The 20,087-nt window shown below is 55.0% G+C and overlaps 1 protein-coding gene across 22 annotated transcripts in view; it reads left to right on the top strand.

Moving 5' to 3' along the window:
• Window positions 1-20,087, top strand: part of LRP8 (LDL receptor related protein 8) — an 81,550-nt gene that overhangs the window by 43,119 nt on the left and 18,344 nt on the right. For 8 of the 22 annotated variants that reach the window (XM_060409410.1, XM_042248268.2, XM_042248263.2 and 5 more), the window contains exons 4-15: window positions 500-628; window positions 4,081-4,464; window positions 5,379-5,501; window positions 6,292-6,414; window positions 8,277-8,315; window positions 9,470-9,589; window positions 9,665-9,790; window positions 12,963-13,137; window positions 15,091-15,318; window positions 17,661-17,779; window positions 18,040-18,179; window positions 19,675-19,816. In XM_060409410.1, the coding sequence (XP_060265393.1) occupies window positions 500-628; window positions 4,081-4,464; window positions 5,379-5,501; window positions 6,292-6,414; window positions 8,277-8,315; window positions 9,470-9,589; window positions 9,665-9,790; window positions 12,963-13,137; window positions 15,091-15,318; window positions 17,661-17,779; window positions 18,040-18,179; window positions 19,675-19,816 (1,848 nt within the window). The remainder of the gene's footprint in view (window positions 1-499; window positions 629-4,080; window positions 4,465-5,378; window positions 5,502-6,291; window positions 6,415-8,276; window positions 8,316-9,469; window positions 9,590-9,664; window positions 9,791-12,962; window positions 13,138-15,090; window positions 15,319-17,660; window positions 17,780-18,039; window positions 18,180-19,674; window positions 19,817-20,087) is intronic. The other 14 variants (XM_027970401.3, XM_015091990.4, XM_060409403.1 and 11 more) reach the window with 7 other exon arrangements.

The following is a 20,087-nucleotide window of genomic DNA, read 5'->3' as shown; positions in this document are numbered from 1 at the left end:
AGAACGTTTTAGGGGTAGGACTTTCCTGGTGGTTCAGTGGTTAAGAATCTACCTTGCAATGCAGGGGACACAGGCTCGAGTCCTGGTCCTGGAAGGTTCTCCCTGCTGCAGAGCAGCTAAACCCATGTGCTACAACTATGGAGCCCATGCTCTAGAGCCTGAGAACCACAGCTATTGAGCCCTCCTGCCACAAAGACTGACGCCCTCGCACCCCTAGAGCCCGTGCTCCACAGCGGGAACAGCCGCTGCCATGACAGACTCGCTCACCACAGCTAGAGGAGCCCGCACACAGCAACACAGACCCAGCCCAGCCAAAAGCAAATACACGAATAAGAAAGCCTTAGGGCAGAGGAGCTTCTCAGACGAAGAAACTGAGACAGGAAGGCCCTGGTGGATTCCCAGGGCTTCAGGCCATGTGGCTGGAGTCAGGCAGTAGGGCTCACTGGCACCATGCCCTTTGTCCCCCTTGGCTAAGCCATGCACTTGTGTCTCTCTGCAGCCAAGCAGGTGTGTCCTGCAGAGAAGCTGAGCTGTGGACCCTCCAGCCACAAGTGTGTGCCAGCCTCGTGGCGCTGCGATGGAGAGAAGGACTGTGAGAGCGGAGCGGACGAGGCTGGATGTGCCACGTGTGAGTCCAGGGTCTGGTCCCCAGGGTCTCGGTCAGGCAGCCTTGGGCAGCAGTGTCCATTCGTGGGGAAGGAGGGCCAGATGCTGCAGGGGGCTTGGGAGGTGGAGAGGAAAGGGGGACGGTCAGGACACTAGTAATGGCCGGGCACTTTGAAGAGACATTCTTTTTCATCCTCACAACCACCTCACGAGCAGCCATTATCATCCCCATTTGTGGGTGAGGAAACTGAGGCTCAGACAAGTGAGGAAAAATGCCCACAGCTAAGTGATGGGACTGAGTGAGTTTCAACTTCAGGTCCGGACAGCAAAGTCCATGCGTGTTTTAACCATGCCTGACATCTGCTCATCCATTCCATAAGTCTGCACTGATCTCTGAGCAGGGGCAGGAGACCAGAGTGGGGGCCACAGTGAGAAATGGTGGTGGCCTGGGGGAGGACACCAGCAGTCGGCAGGAAGGGAGCAGATTCCTGAGGACTGTTGCTGAAATCTCAGGTCTGAGCACCAATGTCACGGGGCAGGAAGACAGTCTCAGCAGGCTTCTGCAGGGACAGATGGAAGTGGTCACTGGGGCAGTTCCACATCAGTGGGCTTCAAACACAGGATTATCTCCTTCCCAGGGGCAGGCGAGCAGGGCCTGGGCCAGTGGGGAAGGCGGCCTGGCTGGGCATGTCTCATATGCAATGGGTGCCTACTGTGTGCCAGACTCTGGAAGGGACAAGAAGGTGAATCCTATAGGCCTCTTTCTGGGAGCTCATGATGAATGGGGGAGACAGACTGGCTGTTGAAACTGGGCTGTGAGGCTGGGCAGAGATCCGGGCGATTGCTCGGGGGCTTTTGCCAAGGACTTGTCCACCACTATCTCCCGCCCTGCTCACTCTGCCAGCTTCTGTCCTTGTATCTTACCCATCCTTCCTGGCCCGGGGGAAGTGCCGCCTCCTCTGGGGGCTTCTAGGTCACAGCACTCTAAGAATGTAAGTCTCTGGAATTTGGATATCTCTGGAGCTGGAAGCGTCTGGGTATGGGGGCAGATCCCGGCTGGGACCAGCAGTTGCAAAGCCCCAGTGGTACACTGCCTCATTTTTGCGTTGTGATAATGCTGTGGGGCCTCACTGGCCAGTGAGAATCCTCTCCCCTCCATACCTCCTGAAAATCAAATGTTTCCGCAGTTATCAAGGCTATCAGCCACTATTTCCAGGAGTGGGAATAGCTCTAACTCTGGCATGTTGGGGCAGGGCTGTTCCCTGTTAATTATAGAAAATAGTCATGTTCAAAGGTCCTATTGGGCTTCTCTGCTTCAGCTCCCAATCACCAAGGCAAAGGAAAAAGAATTCTCCCTTCTCTCATCCTTCAAAGCTTCTTCCATTCATGAATGCTGGGAGGGGTCCCTCAACACAGGCCTGGTGATGTAGATCTTAAAGGTGCTGTCAGCTTCGAAACCTTGGAGCAAGCTCACGATGAAGCGGCTCTTCCTCCTAGAACTCTGATCATAGTGACTCCTCCTCCCTGTCCAGACAGGGAGAGCTCATCTAGGCATCAGCTTAATCTTGAAGGGCAGACATCACAGAGTAGGGTGATTTTTCCTACCAAGGCCCCAACATCCCAAAAGCCCAGAAGGGGAAAAAATTCATCTGTCAGAAACTTGATAGAGCCGTCAGCAACACATGACACGAGCTGCCTACATTGTGAAACTGAAGGCATCCTTCTATTTTATGTTCAGTAACAATGAAAAAGGACAGGCTTCCAACAGAAAGTAAAAACACGGACTCTTGGCGCCCCCGCGTGGAAAGATGGGGTGCTGCCACCACCAAGTTACCGGGCTTCCCAGGTGGCGCTAGTGGTGGCGCTTCTGCCAAAGCAAAGACATGAAAGATGAGCGTTTGATCCCTGAATGGGGAAGATCCCCAGAAGGAGGGCATGGCAACCCACTCCAGTATTCTTGCCTGGAGAATCCCACAGGAGCCTGGTGGGCTACAGGCTATTGGGTCACAAAGAGTCGAACACGACTGAAGTGACTTAGCATGCATGCACGCGCAGCCTCTGTATCCATGCCTGGCCTGGGGCTCCAGGCCTCTTCTTGGCCTCTGTATAAGGAAAGAAGGAGGGAGGAAGCCAGGTCGCTACTCTAGAAACTCCAGGTGGGAATAAAACTGGAAAGCCGAGAGGAGTCAGAGTAGGAAGTAAGAGCCCCAAACCTGAGTTCTGGACCCATCGTCACCGCAAACTGACTGTGTGACCCTGGGCACGTTTCTCCTCTCCCTGGGCCTCAGTTTCCCCATCTGTAAATTGGTAGTGGGGCTACTGGTCTCTAAGGCTCTCCCAGCCTCTGAGCTCAGAGCAGCCCACCAGGAAGGGGAAGCCCAGGGCCCTAGGCAGGGCCAATGACCTGTACCCATAGTGATTAAGTGAAAGTGAGGTCACTCAGTTGTGTCCGACTCTGCAACCCGTGGACTGTAGCCCACCAAGCTCCTCCATCCATAGGATTCTCCAGGCAAGAATACTGGAGTGAGTTGCCATTTCCTTCTCCATAATGATTGTGAATCCCTAAATTATTCCTCACACCTGGGCTGGTCCAGCCTCCATTTCCACCACACGCACTCACTGCAGGGAGCTCTGTGCTGGACCTTCAGCAAAAAGTGGGTCAATCTCAGAGCCCACCCCTATGCAGTTTGTGGTCATGGGGCAGACAGAGAAGGACAGGAGACCCAGACCCCTGAGCAGGCTGTGAAGGGCGCCTGAAAGAAGATTGGAGGTGTGTGGAAACTTCCCAAGCAGGGAACACGAAGTGTGTTATGAAAGAGGTAGAATTTGGACCCTTGAAGGACTTGAACTCATCACTGTGATAAAGAGAGACAGTGGCAGACAAGAGATGGGCGTCCAGCAGATGAAACAGCCTGGGCAAAGGCTGGGAAGTGGGAAAGTGCACAAATGGTCTAGTGTGTGATGGGAAGCAAGGTGTGAGTGGAGTGAGAGGATGGAGCTACAGCAGTAGCTCCATGCCAGTGGACTTGGATGCCAGGCCAAGGGACTTAGAGGGGATATGCAAGCAAACCAGGGAGCGGGGAGGGGCCTGAGCTGCGGAAGTAGGTCGAGGGCCTTGTTCCTGGAAGGGTCGGTGTCATGCTACATATCATTTCCTGGGAACACTGGGGGAGGCCTTCAAGACAGGTTACACTCTGCAGCTTTAGAGACTCTTAGTCCCACCATCCTGTAGGCAGCAGGACAGGAATTCCCGCTCCCAGTGACGCTAAGGGGATGAGCCTGCTGCCCTGGGTCGTTCAGCATGACCCTAGTTGGACCCCCGATTGGAGGCCCCCTCTGCCGTCCACATTTGGGGCCCCCAGCAGGGCTCATTCAGGCTGGTGGGTGAGGATCAGGGCCCCTGGAGCGGGACCGGCGGGCCCGGGGCGCCGGGGATAGGGTCTGGCGGGCCGACTGGCTCTCTGTCCCGCGCAGTGTGCGCCCCGCACGAGTTCCAGTGCAGCAACCGCTCGTGCCTGGCCGCCGTGTTCGTGTGCGACGGCGACGACGACTGCGGCGACGGCAGCGACGAGCGCGGCTGCGCCGACCCGGCCTGCGGGCCCCGCGAGTTCCGCTGCAGCGGCGACAGCGGCGCCTGCATCCCCGAGCGCTGGGTCTGCGACCGCCAGTTCGACTGCGAGGACCGCTCGGACGAGGCGCCCGAGCTGTGCGGCCGCGCGGGCCCCCGGGCCACGCCCGCGCCGGCCGCCTGCGCCGCCGCCGCCCAGTTCGCCTGCCGCAGCGGCGAGTGCGTGCACCTGGGCTGGCGCTGCGACGGTGACCGCGACTGCAAGGACAAGTCGGACGAGGCCGACTGCCGTAAGCCCCCGCCCGCCCCCATATCGCCCAGGGCCGCGGGTGCGCCACGGTCCGCAGAGGGGGCCGCCTCTTCTCGCCCTACTCCGACCCTAGTCGTGGTTTAACGGGGGCGACAGAACTGGGGAAACGTGAAGTGTGTGTGGTCACATGGCTGCTAAGCTGCGGAGCTCAGGGTGTTCACAGGTACCTGTGACCCTCCGGGATGCGCCCCTGCCCCTGTCATACCTCCCACCTCTGCCTTCCCTGGCCCAAGCAGTCACCCACTGGTTCCAATGCCAGACACCTTGGTACACTAAAGAAGAGCCCCCACCCGACCCTTCCCTACCTCCTGGGCCTGCTCATCCTTCAAGGCTTCTCTCAGATTCCTCTGATGGGCCCTGCTCGGCTGGGTTCCCCTGAGCTCCTGCAGGTTCCTGGCCACCTTGTCAACACATCCGCACAATGATCTCCTTTGCCCCTCAGCCCTGCTCTGCACCCTTGAGGTCTTAGAGGAAGGGGAGGCTCTTAGTAATCTGTGCCCCCCACCCCTACATCCTGGGCACTGAGGAAGGGTTTGCTGAAAGGGTGAGGTCATTAAGTAATAAGCACTGAGATTCCAAAGAAGTTCACGTGTCTGTTCCAGAGGGGTGGCCCTGGGGAGAGCCGGTAGAGAGGGAAATAGGAGACCTGAGTTTTAGTGCTGGCTTTGCCTGCCAGAGTGCTGTGTGACCCTGGGTGAGGCCTTCCCCCTCTCTGAGCTTCAGTCTCCCCATCTTGTGCCCTGGCCAGGTGTCCTCCGAAGACTCCCAAGCTCAGCGACTGGTTCTGTTCTTGCCCGGGGTGGATGTGGAGTGGAGGTGGGGCTGGAGGTGGGGGAGCAGAGCTTTCCCAGCACCTGAGGGCGCTGACCCTCTCTGCTCACCCTCCCCTGGCAGCACTGGGCACCTGCCATGGAGATGAGTTCCAGTGTGGGGACGGGACTTGTGTGCCTGCCATCAAGCGCTGCAACCAGGAGCAGGACTGTCCAGACGGGAGTGACGAAACTGGCTGCCTGCAGGGTGAGTGTGGTCAGCGGCAAGGGGACGGCACCAGCTGAGCTTTCCCCTGGCTCCCTGGAGAGAGCGGAGTTGGGAGACACCACCCCTGGGCTCTTATGATGCCTCTTCCCACAGAGTATTACTTGTCCCTAAACCACCCAGAGCCCCTCCCTGCGGGTCCATGTGGCACTAGAACTGGAGCCCTAAGGACTTCGCAGAAGCTGAAAGAGGCCTGGGGGAGGGGTGTGAAGGCACTGCGGAGATCCAGCCCCCACCCTTTGTCTCCATCTGCACCTACAAGCAGCTTCACTAACTGGTTCCTGGGCTGGGCAGAGGCAGGATCCTGCTCTCCAGGGGCCCCCTTAATTCTCAGGTAGCTCTCTGTCATCACCCTGCAGGAGTAGGGACCCTGAGCCCCTGGTCATCTGGAGAAGTGGGTCAAGGATTGGGCAGTGAGGTGGCCTCCCCAGTCTAGGACCCCTGGAGCATAGGCCCCCTCGGGAGATGGTCCCTGCAGCCCTCAGGGTGTCTGAAGAGGGGCTGCATTTCCCTCCAAGGTCCCTAATGGTGGTAGTTCAGAAGTAGACCCCCACACCCTGCCCACCTCCATGATCCTGGTTATCCTTGAGGTCCTGTCCTGTGAACAGAGCTCCCACCAGCCCTGTATTCAGCTGTCAATCCTGGGCCACCATTTGGAGGCCCGTGGGGGCTGAGTCTGGAGCTCTCCTCACCTCCTACAGGCCCAGCCCACCCCAACCCTCCCTGCCTAAGGTCTCACAGGTGCTGTCCACTCTCTTGTCCGGCCCGACAGAGTCAACATGTGAGGGTCCCCGCAGATTTCAGTGTAAGAGTGGCGAGTGCGTGGACGGCAGGAAAGTGTGTGATGCTCAGAGGGACTGCCGGGACTGGTCGGATGAGCCTCTGAAAGAGTGTGGTACAGTACCTGTCTCCGTCCGGCTGCTGGACCAACCCCCCGTGACACCCCTCCCGGCCCTCAGGCCACAGCCCTCACCCGCCCCTCTGCACATGTGCTGTCCCGTGGTCTCAGAAGGGGCTCTTTGCCTTTGGGGCCTCTTGTTCTGTGTTTCTGCAAATCTAAGGGCCTTTCCTTTCCAAATGCTCAAAATTGTGCTTCCTCTCGTAAACACAGCCTCTCTTCAGTTGTTTCAGATTCAGACCTCTGAGTGTGTGCTCACTTGGGAACTTTTCTCTCTTTCTCATTGTTTCTGCCCTGCTGTCCTAGCCAGGGCCCTGGCCTCTGAGGCCTTCCAGCCCCCACAGCAGGGGACCCTGCAGTGGAAGAGGTGGGGAACAGCCAGCGGGTGGCCAGACGAGGCACAAATGAAGGTCACTGGGCTCAAGCCAGGCCTGGGTAAGGATAGGGCAGACCCAGCAGCAGAGGGTGGCACCGTCCTGTGCCCTGAGGAACTTTCTGGGAGACCAGACTCACAGGCTGGACACAAGCAAGGAGGCGGCTGCCCTGACGGCCAGAGCTGTCGGGCCAGGTGCCCAGCTAAAAGGGGCAGGAGAGTCTGGATTGCAGGTGGGCGGACATCACCAAGAGCTTGTGGGAAACTCAGGGTGGGCTCTAGGAAGGTTCATTTCTGAGGTCAGCAGCTTGGACAGAGAACACCTGAGTGGACAGAGCCTAGGTCAGATCCTCCCTCCCCTGCCTTCTTGGCAGGCCCGTTTCCACCCAGCACCCTCCCTCCTGGGCCTTCAGAGCAGATCATTCCCTTGAGCTTCCTGAAACAGCACACTTTTGCCCCTGTTGAGAATTGGGAAATTGATTTTGGAGAGGAAGAGAAGCTGGGAGAAGGTCACTGGGCCTTCGTCTGAGCTTGCAGGTGACAGACTCCCCCCAGCCTCTGCCCTGAAAAGTCCCAGAAGAAGGAAGTCATGGAAAAGAGGATAGGGCGGCAGGAACATCCGAGCCTAGGCGCCCTACCGGAGACTAACCTGCTGAACCCTCTTCTCTCTTGTCTTTTGCATGACACTCCAAAGAGACGTATGTACGCATGTGTTTGTGTCTCTGTGCTGGTGAGAGACCAGTGTCTGTATCCGTGACTCCTTCTCGGAGGAAGGCAAGGAAGTGGCGTCACGTGTCTCTGTGTGGCTGCCATGTCTGTGTGGATGCGCCTGTGCATGTGAGCTGGCGTGTGTGCATGCAGGCGTGCACTGGTGCTGGGGCACTGCCCCTTCCTTCCGTGGGGACCCCAAATGCCCCTCGGGCCTCTCTGGACCACTTTCCCTCCCTCCCCCCACTGCAGGCTCCCCGCAGACTCACCTCCAGGGTAGACCAAACTGGGAAGGCCCAGGGACTCCCCTCTTCTGCCTCCGTGCTGGCTCTCCAGGGCTGAGGGACCCTCTACCCGTTCTCTGACCCTGACTCACCTCAACCCTGGAGGCCTCTGCGCCTTTGTCTTTCATGGAAGCCTAAGTCACATGGCACTCTCCCCTTCCCCCATCAGAGCCATCCGGCACCTCCCGGTCCACCCAGTGCTCAGTAAATACAGTGGTTGAACTGCAGCTCCTGCAGAAGGAGAGGGAGGAAGTGAATGATGGTGACTGAGGCCATGAGTGAGCAGGTGAACAAGTGAGGGACGGCGCTGAGGCAGTAGTGTGCAGTGTGCTATGGGAGAGGTCAGGGAGGGCTGGGAGTGACAGGGAGATTCCTGCAGGTGGTGCCCTCCAGAAACCAGCCCACCCCAAGGGGCTGGGGCTTCCCAGTGGTGGGCCTGGCCAAGTCACCCCCAGCCCACCAGTCATGGGGTTGCCGTGGTCTTGTTCTTTCAGTTCTGCCAACATCCCAGAGAAACAGAAGGCGGCCCAGGGGTAAAGGGGAACATTCCGCCAGCATGGCTCAGGCTGGAGGGGGGGGGGCACCCACAGCTATGCATGGCCTGGGGTGGGAAGCTCAGACCGGCTGTGTGCATGGCCCTGGCTGGCTCGGCACAGCTCTGCTTGGCTTGGCTGGAGTGGCGGGGCAGGGGTCTAATGGGCAGAGGGTGGCACGGCACCTTCCCCTGGCTTGAAGAGTTAACCTTCTGTGATTCTAAAGCCCAGAAGATGCTGTGAGAACTTGGTGAGCCTTGGTCCTGGCCTCTCTGACCTCCACTAGGACCCTGCCAGACGTGGTGAGGGTGTGGAGGATGGGGGAACCAGATCCCTACATCCCTCGCAGCAGTCGGTAATCTTGGGACCAGACTTGTGACCAAGTGTAGGAATAGGGACAGGTGCTGAGAGGGGAGGAGGGGGAAAACGTCCACCATAGTTCACAGTGGGAGAGAACTGACTTAGCAACAGTGCCATGGAGATAGAGGCCTGGCAGTCTTAAATAACCACAAGCTCAGTAATGGGCAGCCCTTGTAGTAGTTCAGACCCCTCTGGGTGGCAGACTAGCTCTGGGCCCCATCCAGAGAGGGGCATGGACAGATGGAGTGCATGCAGAGAAAGACACATGAAAGGCAGGGGACCAGGAATCAGTGCTTTAAGGAAATGCTGAGGGAGCCATTGGACTCTGGCCAACCCTGCGTGGCACCAGCTGCCTCGGGGGGAAGTGGGCTTCCCGAGACTGGAGGTAGTTAAGCAAGGGCATTTCACGGGGGATTCTTAAGGTACTTGAGGGTTGGACATGGCACATGCTTACTGAGGTCATGAGGAAGGAGATGTAAGAAATGTGTTTGTGAAAGGAAAGACCTTAGGCAGCCTGGCTGCTTCCAGGCTGGTGATGGACAGAGTCCTGGCCTGGGAGGCAAAGGACCCGAGTTCTGGTTCCACCCTGTCCTGTCTGTGTGTCTGGCCTTAAGCAAGGACCCTCTGTGAACCTCCTCTTGCCCAGTCACCTGGCTAACGAGGCTGAGGCTCGATGAGGCTCTGGGGGAGGCTGAGGCTGCCCTGAGTCTCTGCTTCAGCTCCAGGCCCATCCATGTCCCTCCCCCACCCCAGTCTCAATTCCTGGACCCTCAGGAGCCCATGTCCCTTCCCAGGCCTGAACGAGTGTCTGCACAACAATGGCGGCTGTTCCCACATCTGTACCGACCTTAAGATTGGCTTTGAGTGCACGTGCCCTGCAGGCTACCAGCTCCTGGACCAGAAGACCTGTGGCGGTGAGCACCCCCACCCCAGCCCCTCAAGCAGAGGCAGCTCCTCCTGCTGGTTCTGACCTCTGCTCCTCCCCACAGACATCGATGAGTGCGAGGACCCAGATGCCTGCAGCCAGATCTGTGTCAATTACAAGGGCTACTTTAAATGCGAGTGCCACCCTGGCTACGAGATGGACACACTGACCAAGAACTGCAAGGCCGTTGGTCAGTATGGACACTACAAGGTGGGGGGCAGGGGAGCAGCTCTGAGGGAGTCCAGGAAGCAGCGTGCTTCACATGCGAGGAGTGGGTGTGCACACACACCCCCTCACACACTCAGATAGGAAGTTGCAATATATAGCACACACACAGTGCAACTGTGCACACAACACTGACCCTGCACAGAGCCACCCAGAGACTGCACTCACGTGGCAGATCTAAGCTGGACCATGCCGGCCACACATGGCATAGGCAACCCACACAAAGAGCTGTGTGCAGACCTGACGTTGATCTTCAGGTCAGCCGATGGAATTCACTTGTTTTATTCATTTGTTTACACTGAACACCTAACATTGTTGTAGGCACTAGAGACTCAACAGTAAGCAAAACAGATTCAAATCTCTGTCCTTATAGGATTTACACTCTAGTGGGTGAGACAGGAAATCAAAAAATGAAATAAAATTCAGTGCATGGCAGACAGTGATTAGGGTTCAGGAGAAATATAAAGTAGAGCAGTCCAAGGGGGCAGTGGCTTATGGTTTTAAATAGAGTGTTCAAGAAAGCCCTTACTGAGAGGGTGACATTTGCATAAAGACCTGAAGGAGGAGAAGGGGTGAGCCATGCGTGACCTGCAGGAACCAAAGATAGCAGCATGCCTGCTGTGTTGAGATAACGAAGAGGAAGCCAGTGCAGCTGGAGCGAAGCGAGTAGGAGGAGATGAAGCCCACAAGGTGACTTGGGGCGATCATAAAGGCCTTCTTGACTATTATGAAGGGCTGACTCTCACCATCAGTCAGGGGGAAGGAAGCTTTGGTCCGTTCAGAGTAAAGGGACAGGGTGCCTTCCATTTTAACCAGCTCCCTCTAGTGGCTGTGTGGAGAACAGACTGTCAGGGGCAGGGGAGGAAGCTGGGTAACTGCTGCAGAGGTCTTTGCAGTCAGCCTGGAGAGAGGGGATGGTGGATTAAACCAGGGTGTTGCATGGAGATAATGAAAAGTAGACAATGTGAATATATTTTCAACGTCAGGATTTATTTTGAAGCAACAGGATTTTCTTATGAATTGAACGTAGGGTGTGAAATTGAAAAAAGGAGTCAAAGATGACCATGAGGTTTTTAACCAAATGAAAAAATGGGATTGCTGTTTAAGGCATTGGGAAAGATGGTAAAAGCAGGTTTGGGAGAATATTGGATTAATTTGGACATGTTAAATTTAACAAAACTGTTTAGACATCTCAGTGGAAGTATTGTGTAGGCTGTTAGATATATGAACCTGGAATTCAGATGCACAAATACCCACTCTATAGGCTGTAACAATACAGCAGCTACAATAATTGATATATAGCCGGCAAACCCGAAACACACAGCACCCAAACTGTACAATGTACAGCACATACATTAGCACATCACATGTAGCTTGCAACCAGTTCCTTCCTCCACCTAGGACAGGTGTGACGTGTAACAGAGACTATATACTTGCAGTGGAGACAACGCACAATGGCCCACGTATATACAACCCCCACATATCAATATCTAAAATGCAGTTCCACAAAAACTCCAGTCGTAAACAAACAGGGCACCTGTCACAGTCACAACTCTTGGTAAAAATCAGTTCAAGATACCCTTTAACCCAGCTCCTGCCCTCGGGAAGATAAGGTATCTTTGCTCTCATTTCCAGGCGAGGGAATCCCTTGTGGCTCAGCTGGTAAAGAATCCGCCTGCAATGTGGGAGACCTGGGTTCGATCCCTGGGTTGGGAAGATCCCCTGGAGAAGGGAAAGGCTACCCACTCCAGTATTCTGGCCTGGAGAATTCCATGGGTTGTATAGTCCATGGGGTCCCAAAGAGTCGGACACGACTGAGCGACTTTCACTCTCCAGGCAAGGAAAATCACAGATTGTCAATGGCAGAATTGGCCTTGAACCCAGCCTTTCTCCTTTCTCCTTGCACATGGAGCTGTATTTTTCCATGTTCTCTGTCCCATACCCTCCCTGTCACCCCCACCCTGCTCTGAAATGATCTCTATCACTACACACAGGTCACACCCTCAGCCCCAGGCCCCACATGGCTCTGTGCTGGTCCCTCCCAACCCCCAAGGAGCACATTACCCTGGCAGAGATGTGCAGTGACAGGGACCAGGGGCCCTGCAGAAGCGTCAGCTGGAAAACAAGACTGGGAGAAGGCCCAGGCAGCTCCAGAGATAGGTGTTGCCGCTCAGACAGTGCATATACCTGAGACTGGCCCGTTACATCTGAAAACAGGCTGGAGGAGTGGCAGCCTGTGCCAAGTTCTAGACCCTTCTAGGCCTGGGGGACAGTGACCTTCCTCATGGAGTAGCCAGGAGTGTTAAACCTTTGATGTTCTTCCCAAAATCTAATCCTAAGTCTGAAAATGAGTTTGTATATACACCAGTTGTGTGTTGTCCCTTTGCATGTGAATAATTTGTATCATATTATACACATCCTGCCCCAACTACTGGCTCAGAATAAAAGGCAAATCCAGATCACAGGATCCTTTGTGATTGGGTCCCTGCCGGCATCTGCAGATTCATCTCTTGCCGTGTCCCCAAACACACTGTGTAAATTGAAGACTCACAGTGACCTCCTTGAATCTCCTCCATTGAGCCTCACCACCAGCCCTGAGGTCTGTGCTCCATCCTGCAGCCTCAGCCATCTTTGTAAATCATGTAACATTCCTGTTGCCCCTTCTTGAATGTTGCAGTGGGGCCCAGCAGAGGAAGAGGCAGCTGTTGGGGAGAAGTGCACTGTAGGTGGAAGGACAGCTTGAGCAAAGGCCCTGAGGCAGCAAAGCTCTGCTGTGGGGAGATGATGACAGATAGCCTAGTGGCTGGGACCAAGGTGTTAGGGGGGTGAGTGATGAGGCTGAACAGGGAGCTGGAGTCACTGCAGAAAGCCTCCCATACAGGCCGGAGGAAATGGAGTCATCTCAGACTTGGGGGAGTTTGTGTCTAATAAAAAAATCCCTCTTGTTATGTGTGGTGCTTTGCATCTTATGCTTTTTGTGCCCATTATCTCACTTCTCTAACTTGTGAGGTAGGAGTTGCCACCACTTTTTACAGGAAATGAGGCGTCCCGCAGCAAACCGGCGGCAGAGCCTTGGTCTCTAGACCCCCCCACCCGTTGCGCTGACCCTTGCCCTCTCAACCCCCCCTGCATGGCAGCTGGCAGAAGCCCATCCCTGATCTTCACCAACCGGCACGAAGTGCGGAGGATAGACCTGGTAAAGCGGGACTACTCGCGGCTCATCCCCATGCTCAAGAACGTCGTGGCGCTGGATGTTGAAGTTGCCACCAATCGCATCTACTGGTGCGACCTCTCCTACCGCAAGATCTACAGGTGAGCAGAGGCCTGGCTCCTGCAGCCAAGGCGTGGAGAGGGACTGACAAAGGCGGAGGGGACGGGTGGCCTCTGCACCCCCTCTGCCCCTAGGTTCCCCCAGGACAGAGCTGGGGCTTAGGAGGGGATGCAGGAGCGCAGAGCACATGGAACTGCCGGGACTTCCCCACCTGCTGGGCCAGCGGAGTCTGAGGGCTTTGTTGGGAGAGCCCACACATGGGGGCTTTGACTGACCTCTGGCGGCCTAGTCGGGTGGTGCAAGGCACAGGAAGGTGCCTGGGGCTTTGGCGGGGACTTTCAGAGCCGCTCACATACATGTGTGTTGGATGCTCAGGACTGAAAGATGACTCAGACCTGGTCCTGCATGGAGCATCCCACTCAGAACACGGTGATATCCCTTGTGATGATCATGAAGGAAAAGTGTAGAGGACACCTCCGACCCGGTCTGGGGGCTGCACTATGCCCAGACCAGCCCTTCACATCACAGTCTCTTGGCTCTGGCTCCCAGGAAGGCTCCTCACACACACAAGAAGTTCTCTCCTGGGAGCTTCCGCGTGCCCAAGTCCCCTTTGGTAGTCATGTCCTTTCTTTGTCCTGAGGTCCACTTGGACTCAGGACTGCTGATGACCAGGCCCTGGGTGGACTGTTGAACAGATGGTGGGATGGATGGATGGGAGCAACGCTAGTGGCTACTCACTGACAACCCAGTGCCTATCATACCCTAGCGCACATAGACAAACTCACACACACCCAGAACCAGCTCAAGCAGTGTGTGTCCAACAGTTGTGACTGAAAGAGGCAGGATTTGATGACAGACTGGGTATGGGGCTGTAGGAGGAAGAGTTGAAATGAATTCCCACTTTCGTTTTGAGAGTTCATTTTTGAGAGTTTCGGTGTCTTGCCTGGCACTTGGGTACCGTTCTCTGAGATGAGACCGGGAGGGGAGAGATGGTGGTGGGTTAGGCAGGCTGAGTGTGGCTGAGAAGAGGGGAATGGGGTGAATAGTTTGGGATGTGTTGCATTCAAGGCGTCCATGAGACATTCAAAGGGGGCCAGTCTGCTTTATAGTCTGAGACTTAGTTGTCAAGATCAGAGAATTTGAGTCAGGATGGCCGTGGGCACTGTGGAACTAACAGAGCAAAGAGAGGGTCTGGGAGAAGAAAGCCTTGGGGAAAACGGCATTTGGGAGACATAAAGCCCTGCTAGTGTTTCCGCCTGAGTGCCTGCTGTATTTTGGCCTCTTCTCTCTCTTCTCACTGCCTCAGCCCTTCTGCAGACCCTCTTCGTCTCTCACTTGGACGTGCTCACAGCCTCCTAACTGGTCTCCCTGCCTTCATCCCCTCCCCCTCCAAACCCTTGCGTATTCGGCAGGTGCCACAGTGATCTAACTCCCCTGTCTGGCCATGTCCTCTGACCTGTTCAGTTTTACCCTTAGCGCATATGCGAGGGCCATCGGGAGGTGGTCCCTCCTACCTACTCCGTCTCACACCCTCACCGGCCCCCTCCACCCTCGCCCACTGGCTCGCTCAGTGTTTCAGAACACGTGCTTTGGCATCTGCACATGCTGACTCTAACCCGACCTGTCTGTTCTTTGTGTTCCTGGTGAATTGGTCCTTCAGGGCTCAACCACAAGGCCTCCTCCAGCCCCCCAGGATGATGCAGTTTCCACTTCTCTGCTGGTACAGCCTCTGATACTTTCCGTAATCACAGAGTATTGGTGTAATTATTGGGCTGTAAATTTCCGTCCCTTCTAAAGTGAGCTTCTTCAGGCCAGAGACTGGCTGACTCTAGCTTGTGTACTTACCCTGGTGGCCGAGGGAACACACTGCATGGAAATGAGCCAAGCTCCTCTCTGGTGCACCACCATGGCCCAGAGGGAAGAGAGGGGAAGGGCAGCTGCAGACAGGCCCCGGGGGTGGCACGCCTGCCCACACCAGCCCTGGTTGCTCCTAGTGCCTACATGGACAAAGCCAGCAACCCCGTGGAGCAGGATGTCCTCATTGACGAGCAGCTGCACTCTCCCGAGGGCCTGGCGGTGGACTGGGTCCACAAGCACATCTACTGGACCGACTCTGGCAACAAGACCATCTCCGTGGCCACAGTCGATGGCAAACGCCGATGTACCCTCTTCAGCCGCAACCTCAGCGAACCCCGGGCCATTGCCGTCGACCCCCTGCGAGGGTGAGTGTTCCCACCCCCAGACTGTGCTGGGCACTCAGTCTGCACGTGTCTGTTACCAGAGCTATCTCGAGGGCTTCAGAAGGCCATGGGCCACCCAGACATAGACAATGGGGGAGAAAGTCCCTGCGGGGCGCTCAGCCCATGAACGCCTGACCAGGGGTCCTTGTGCACTGGCTGCCGGGGCACTCCCAGGACTGGAATACTCACTCATCATATCACAGAACCGAGCATCTCAGGGTGCTGGGGACTGTAGATATTCCTGGGGCGGGATGTCTTCCCTCAGGTTGCCATACGCTGCAGGTGGTCATCTGGTAGGTGCTCAGGCTCCCAGAGACAGGAGCCCATTCCATCCCACACGGCCTGTTTCAGCTGGGGGCAGCTCTGCTCATTGGAAAGTGATCTTTGTTCCTCACATTCCCAGATCTCTCTGATTGTCCTCTGGAGTTACCTCTGGCATGTCTCCTCCCTGCCCTTCCAGACAGACAGAGAGATTTGAGGAACAAAATTACAGGGTCTACTCTGCTCCAGGCTGCCTGCCTCCATCCCCACCCATGTTGCCCACAGTCTCTGGGCCCCTCATCACCCAGGCTGACCTGCTCTGGCCATGCCTCTGTACTGGGGGTAGGGATTCTGAACAGAGCAGGACTCCCTCCCTTCCTCAGTAGTGATGTCCTGAGATGGCATGGATTTTAAGCAGCTGCATCACATTGCTTACCAGAATCACCAGCTTCCTCCTTCTGCTGTTTCCTTAATTGTTAAGCAGCCCTGGGAAGTGACTGACAGCTGCCATTTACTCGGCACACACAGGTGCACGAAGCACAGTCCTAGGCATTCTGCAGATGCTGAGTCATCTCATTTAACCCCTGCCTCAACCCCGTTCCCTATCTGCTGTCATACAGACCTGGGGCTGTACCTGCCACATCCCCCAAACCATGTGGTTACACCCAGCCCATCCCTGGTCCATTGTGGATCTGTCAGGGTCCCAGCAGGAAACCCACTGCACACTCAGATGAAGATGATTTGAGGCCGGTTAAACCTTTAGAGCGTGAGCCAGTTGGAGTCAGCTTTGTGTGGGAGAGTCGGGAATAGACATCCTGACCTCAGTCTGTCCTCTTCCCACTCCAATATTTTGCTGAATCCAACTGGAAGCCAGATTGCTAGGGAGTCAAGCCCATTGATGTGGTTCCCACGTGCACCAGCCTTTTGCTGTACAGAGCAGAATGACGATGGGATTCAGACAGCAAATGGAAATGATCCAAAACAATTACTCGGCCCCTTAGCCTGGAGCCAGCTTGGCTGGACACCAGGCTTCAGCAGAGGCATTATGGGGAAGGTTAAGCATGCAGGCTTGAATTTCAACTTAAATTTGAAGCCTGGTTTCGCTGCTTGTTCACATCATGATATTAGGAAAGTCAGCCCCTCTGAGCCACAATTTATTAATCTGTAAATGGGACTAGTAATGATACCCTTCTGGGGTAATTGTGAGACTAGAATGAAAACACTAGTTTGTTCAACAAATAGTAAATGAAGACCTATATCACACGCAAACCACCTGCCAGGCATAAAATGAGGAATAACGCAGATGAGGAACCTTCCCTTAGTGGAGCTTGTAGACTAGTGGGGAAAACAGACAGTAAACAAATACACCACACCCAAAAGCAAACATAAGTCAACAATGCTGTGAGCGCTACAGAAGGGAAGAGCGGGCTGCTTTAAGAGAAGGTAACAGGGAGAACCTGCTTACATTGAGGGGAAGGAAGAACCTACTTCCTAACAGAGGAAGATTCTCTACTGAAAAGACATTGTAAATGGCAAAAGAGTGGGAGCAAAGGCTCTGTGGAGGCCTTGGTGCCCTGAAGGACCTAAGAGAAGCCCTGTGGGGCAGCTGTGAGGATTGTAAGGGAGGTGGGCGATGGTGCTGGGAGAAATAGCCAGAGAGGTAGGCAGGGCCCTGGTCATGCAGAGCCTTGTCAGCTGTGGTAAGGATGTGGGATCTGGTTTTAAGGTCAATAGGAGAAGCCATCATAAAGTCTCAAAACTGGGGAGTGGTGGATCTCAAAAGTCCTCATCGCGAGAAAAGCAACTGTAGCTGTGTGTGGTGCAGGATGCTAACTGGCTTATTATGGCCATCACTTTGCAATATATACAAATGCTGAATCGTTGTGTTATGCTCCTGAAACTAGCTCACCTGTCAGTTCCAAGATTTGATGCTCCTCTGAACTTCAGAGGTCAACTTCCAGTCCCCACTAAGCAGGATCCAGAGGGCCACTGAGTCCTTGTGAGCCAGACTGCCCCAGTCATGTTCCCTGTCAAGAAGCTCAGTTGGGTTTTCTCTCCTCTAGGTTCATGTATTGGTCTGACTGGGGGTTCCAGGCCAAGATTGAGAAGTCCGGGCTCAACGGTGTGGGCCGGCAGACACTGGTGTCGGATGGTATTGAGTGGCCCAATGGAATCACCCTGGGTGAGCCCTGCCTTCCTGGATGGGGGCGGGGGAGTGGGCTGTTCTAGCACCTGGTGCTGACCACTGCCTGGAGCTCCATGGATCTTGTCTCCACGTCCCCTCTTAGAGCCAGTGCCTCTGTTTCCTGATGGTTTCCCTGGGCTGGCCTCCTCCTGAGGCCTGGCCTGGAGATGTGGGCAGGGAAGAGGCACAAAGGAGCCGAGATCCAGGCTGCAGTCGCAGGCTCAGCAACTGATCCCCTCGTCCTTTTCCTCCCCAAGATTTGCTGAACCAGCGCTTGTACTGGGTGGACTCCAAGCTGCACCAGCTGTCCAGCATTGACTTCAATGGAGGCAACAGGAAGATGCTGATTTCCTCCCCTGACTTCTTGAGCCACCCTTTTGGGATAGCTGTGTTTGAGGTGAGCCCCGAGAGGGGAGGCAAGGCTCCTTCAGGAAGCTGGAGCCTAGGAAAGGCTGTTCACACAGGACGACTCCCTGAGACTCGTCCAGGTGGAAACAAAGGGACAGGGAAGCCAACTGGCTCGTTTGTACGCAATATGTGAGCTGCCTGCAAACAGAGGCTTTGCAGTCCGTTGTCCACCTGGCAGCCTTTCCTGTGCTTCCTCCCCAAGGCCCCTCCCCCAGAGCACTTCTCATAGGTAAGTTGCTAGACCTTGTACCCTCAGCACCCAGCACTGTACCCACATATACAGAAGGTGCCCAATAAAGGGAGGAGAAGGAATGTTCATTTCCTTAGTTTCATTTACTATTAGAAATGGCCTGATAGATGCTATTCAATTCAACACACTCTCACTCACTTTTGCTGGATCCTGGGGTCATAGAGGTGAACCAGGCATCATCCTAACCCTCAAGAAAAAAAGACCCTGCCCCCCGCCCCCCGCCAAAAAAAAAAACAAACACAAAACCCCACAGCAACAAAAAAGAAGCTCATGGAAGAGTGAAGAGCCAAGACCTTCCTGTGTTCCGACCCTGACAACCTTCCTCCTTGGGGAATAAGGAAGCCAGAACCAATCAAGTTCTTGTACACACATACCTTTTCCCCATAACTCGCTCTGCCATCAGGGGGAGGGGAAGCAAGGGAACATTGGCCCGTGGTGGGTGTGGGCAGTGTTTGCTCGGAGCAACATCACCCAGCACAGCTCTGAAACTGTGGGCAAAGCTCCACTTCCCACGTCCAGCCTCTGCTTCAAAAGACAGGTGTGTTCAGACACATGTGTTTGTACTTGTGCATATATGTGGCACGTATGTGTGTGTGCATGTGTAAACATGAATGCATCTGCTAAAATATGTGCATCCCTGTATGTGCTAGTGCTTGTGAATGTAAACGTGTATACCAGTATCTAGACAAGAGCTCATTTAGGTGCAAGTGTGCCTTTGGGCATGGAGATGAGCATGTGGGTTTGTGTCTAGGTCTGCACAGGGTGCACGGTTGTACCTGTAAATGTGAATTTGCCTACGTATGCGCATCTAGGCTTGTGTGGACTAACCATTCCACACGCGTGTACACCCAGAGGCTGCAGGAGGAGGCCCTGTCTGGATAATACTCACTAAACCACACATCCTCTCCAATCTTGGTCCTGGGCCCTAGCGATGGTAATAGCTAAAGAGACCCAACCCAACCCTGGTTCTGCTGAACTCCAAGAAGCAGGCCTAGCTCAGCGTTAATGAGCAGCCTTTAGGCCAAAGTGCAGAATCACTGAGTAACCCTCTGAGACAGAAGGAAACCACAGCATATGCCACAGGTTAGAGCTGAGAGTCCCACCGTGAATCCGTGGACAGGAGAGCTCAGGGGAAATGCCAGAGCAGTTCTTGTGGCTGTGGTTTGAGCCTGAGCCCTCAGACAGAGGTCATGGGTTTAGGCTCTAGGCCATTCTCTGTATCTGTACCCCACAGGACAAGGTGTTCTGGACAGACCTGGAGAATGAGGCCATTTTCAGTGCAAATCGGCTCAATGGCCTGGAAATCTCCATCCTAGCTGAGAACCTCAACAACCCGCATGATATCGTCATCTTCCATGAGCTGAAGCAGCCCAGAGGTGAGCCTTCCCCAGTGCTAGGGCCCCTGCCCACATCCTCTCCATCCAATAGGCAGGCTGTGTTCACATTCATATCACATCTCAGCAGCCCCAGAGGCAGTGGTGACAATCCCTCTCATTGGTGAACTGCTTAGCTGTCACATATTTTATTTCATTTGCCTCAAACTCTTGGTGAACTAAGGCTGGGTGTAAATAAATGAACATACAAATGTCCCATTTTTGTCAGTCTTACAAAGTATGGCAATTACTGTTCTCATTTAACAGCTGAAGA

The sequence above is a fragment of the Ovis aries genome, chromosome 1 (assembly GCF_016772045.2).
Source record: "Ovis aries strain OAR_USU_Benz2616 breed Rambouillet chromosome 1, ARS-UI_Ramb_v3.0, whole genome shotgun sequence".
In the NCBI taxonomy this organism is placed as follows: Eukaryota; Metazoa; Chordata; class Mammalia; order Artiodactyla; family Bovidae; genus Ovis; species Ovis aries.
The sequence above is the reverse complement of the archived record's forward strand: the minus strand, read 5'-3'. Positions and strand labels throughout refer to the sequence as shown.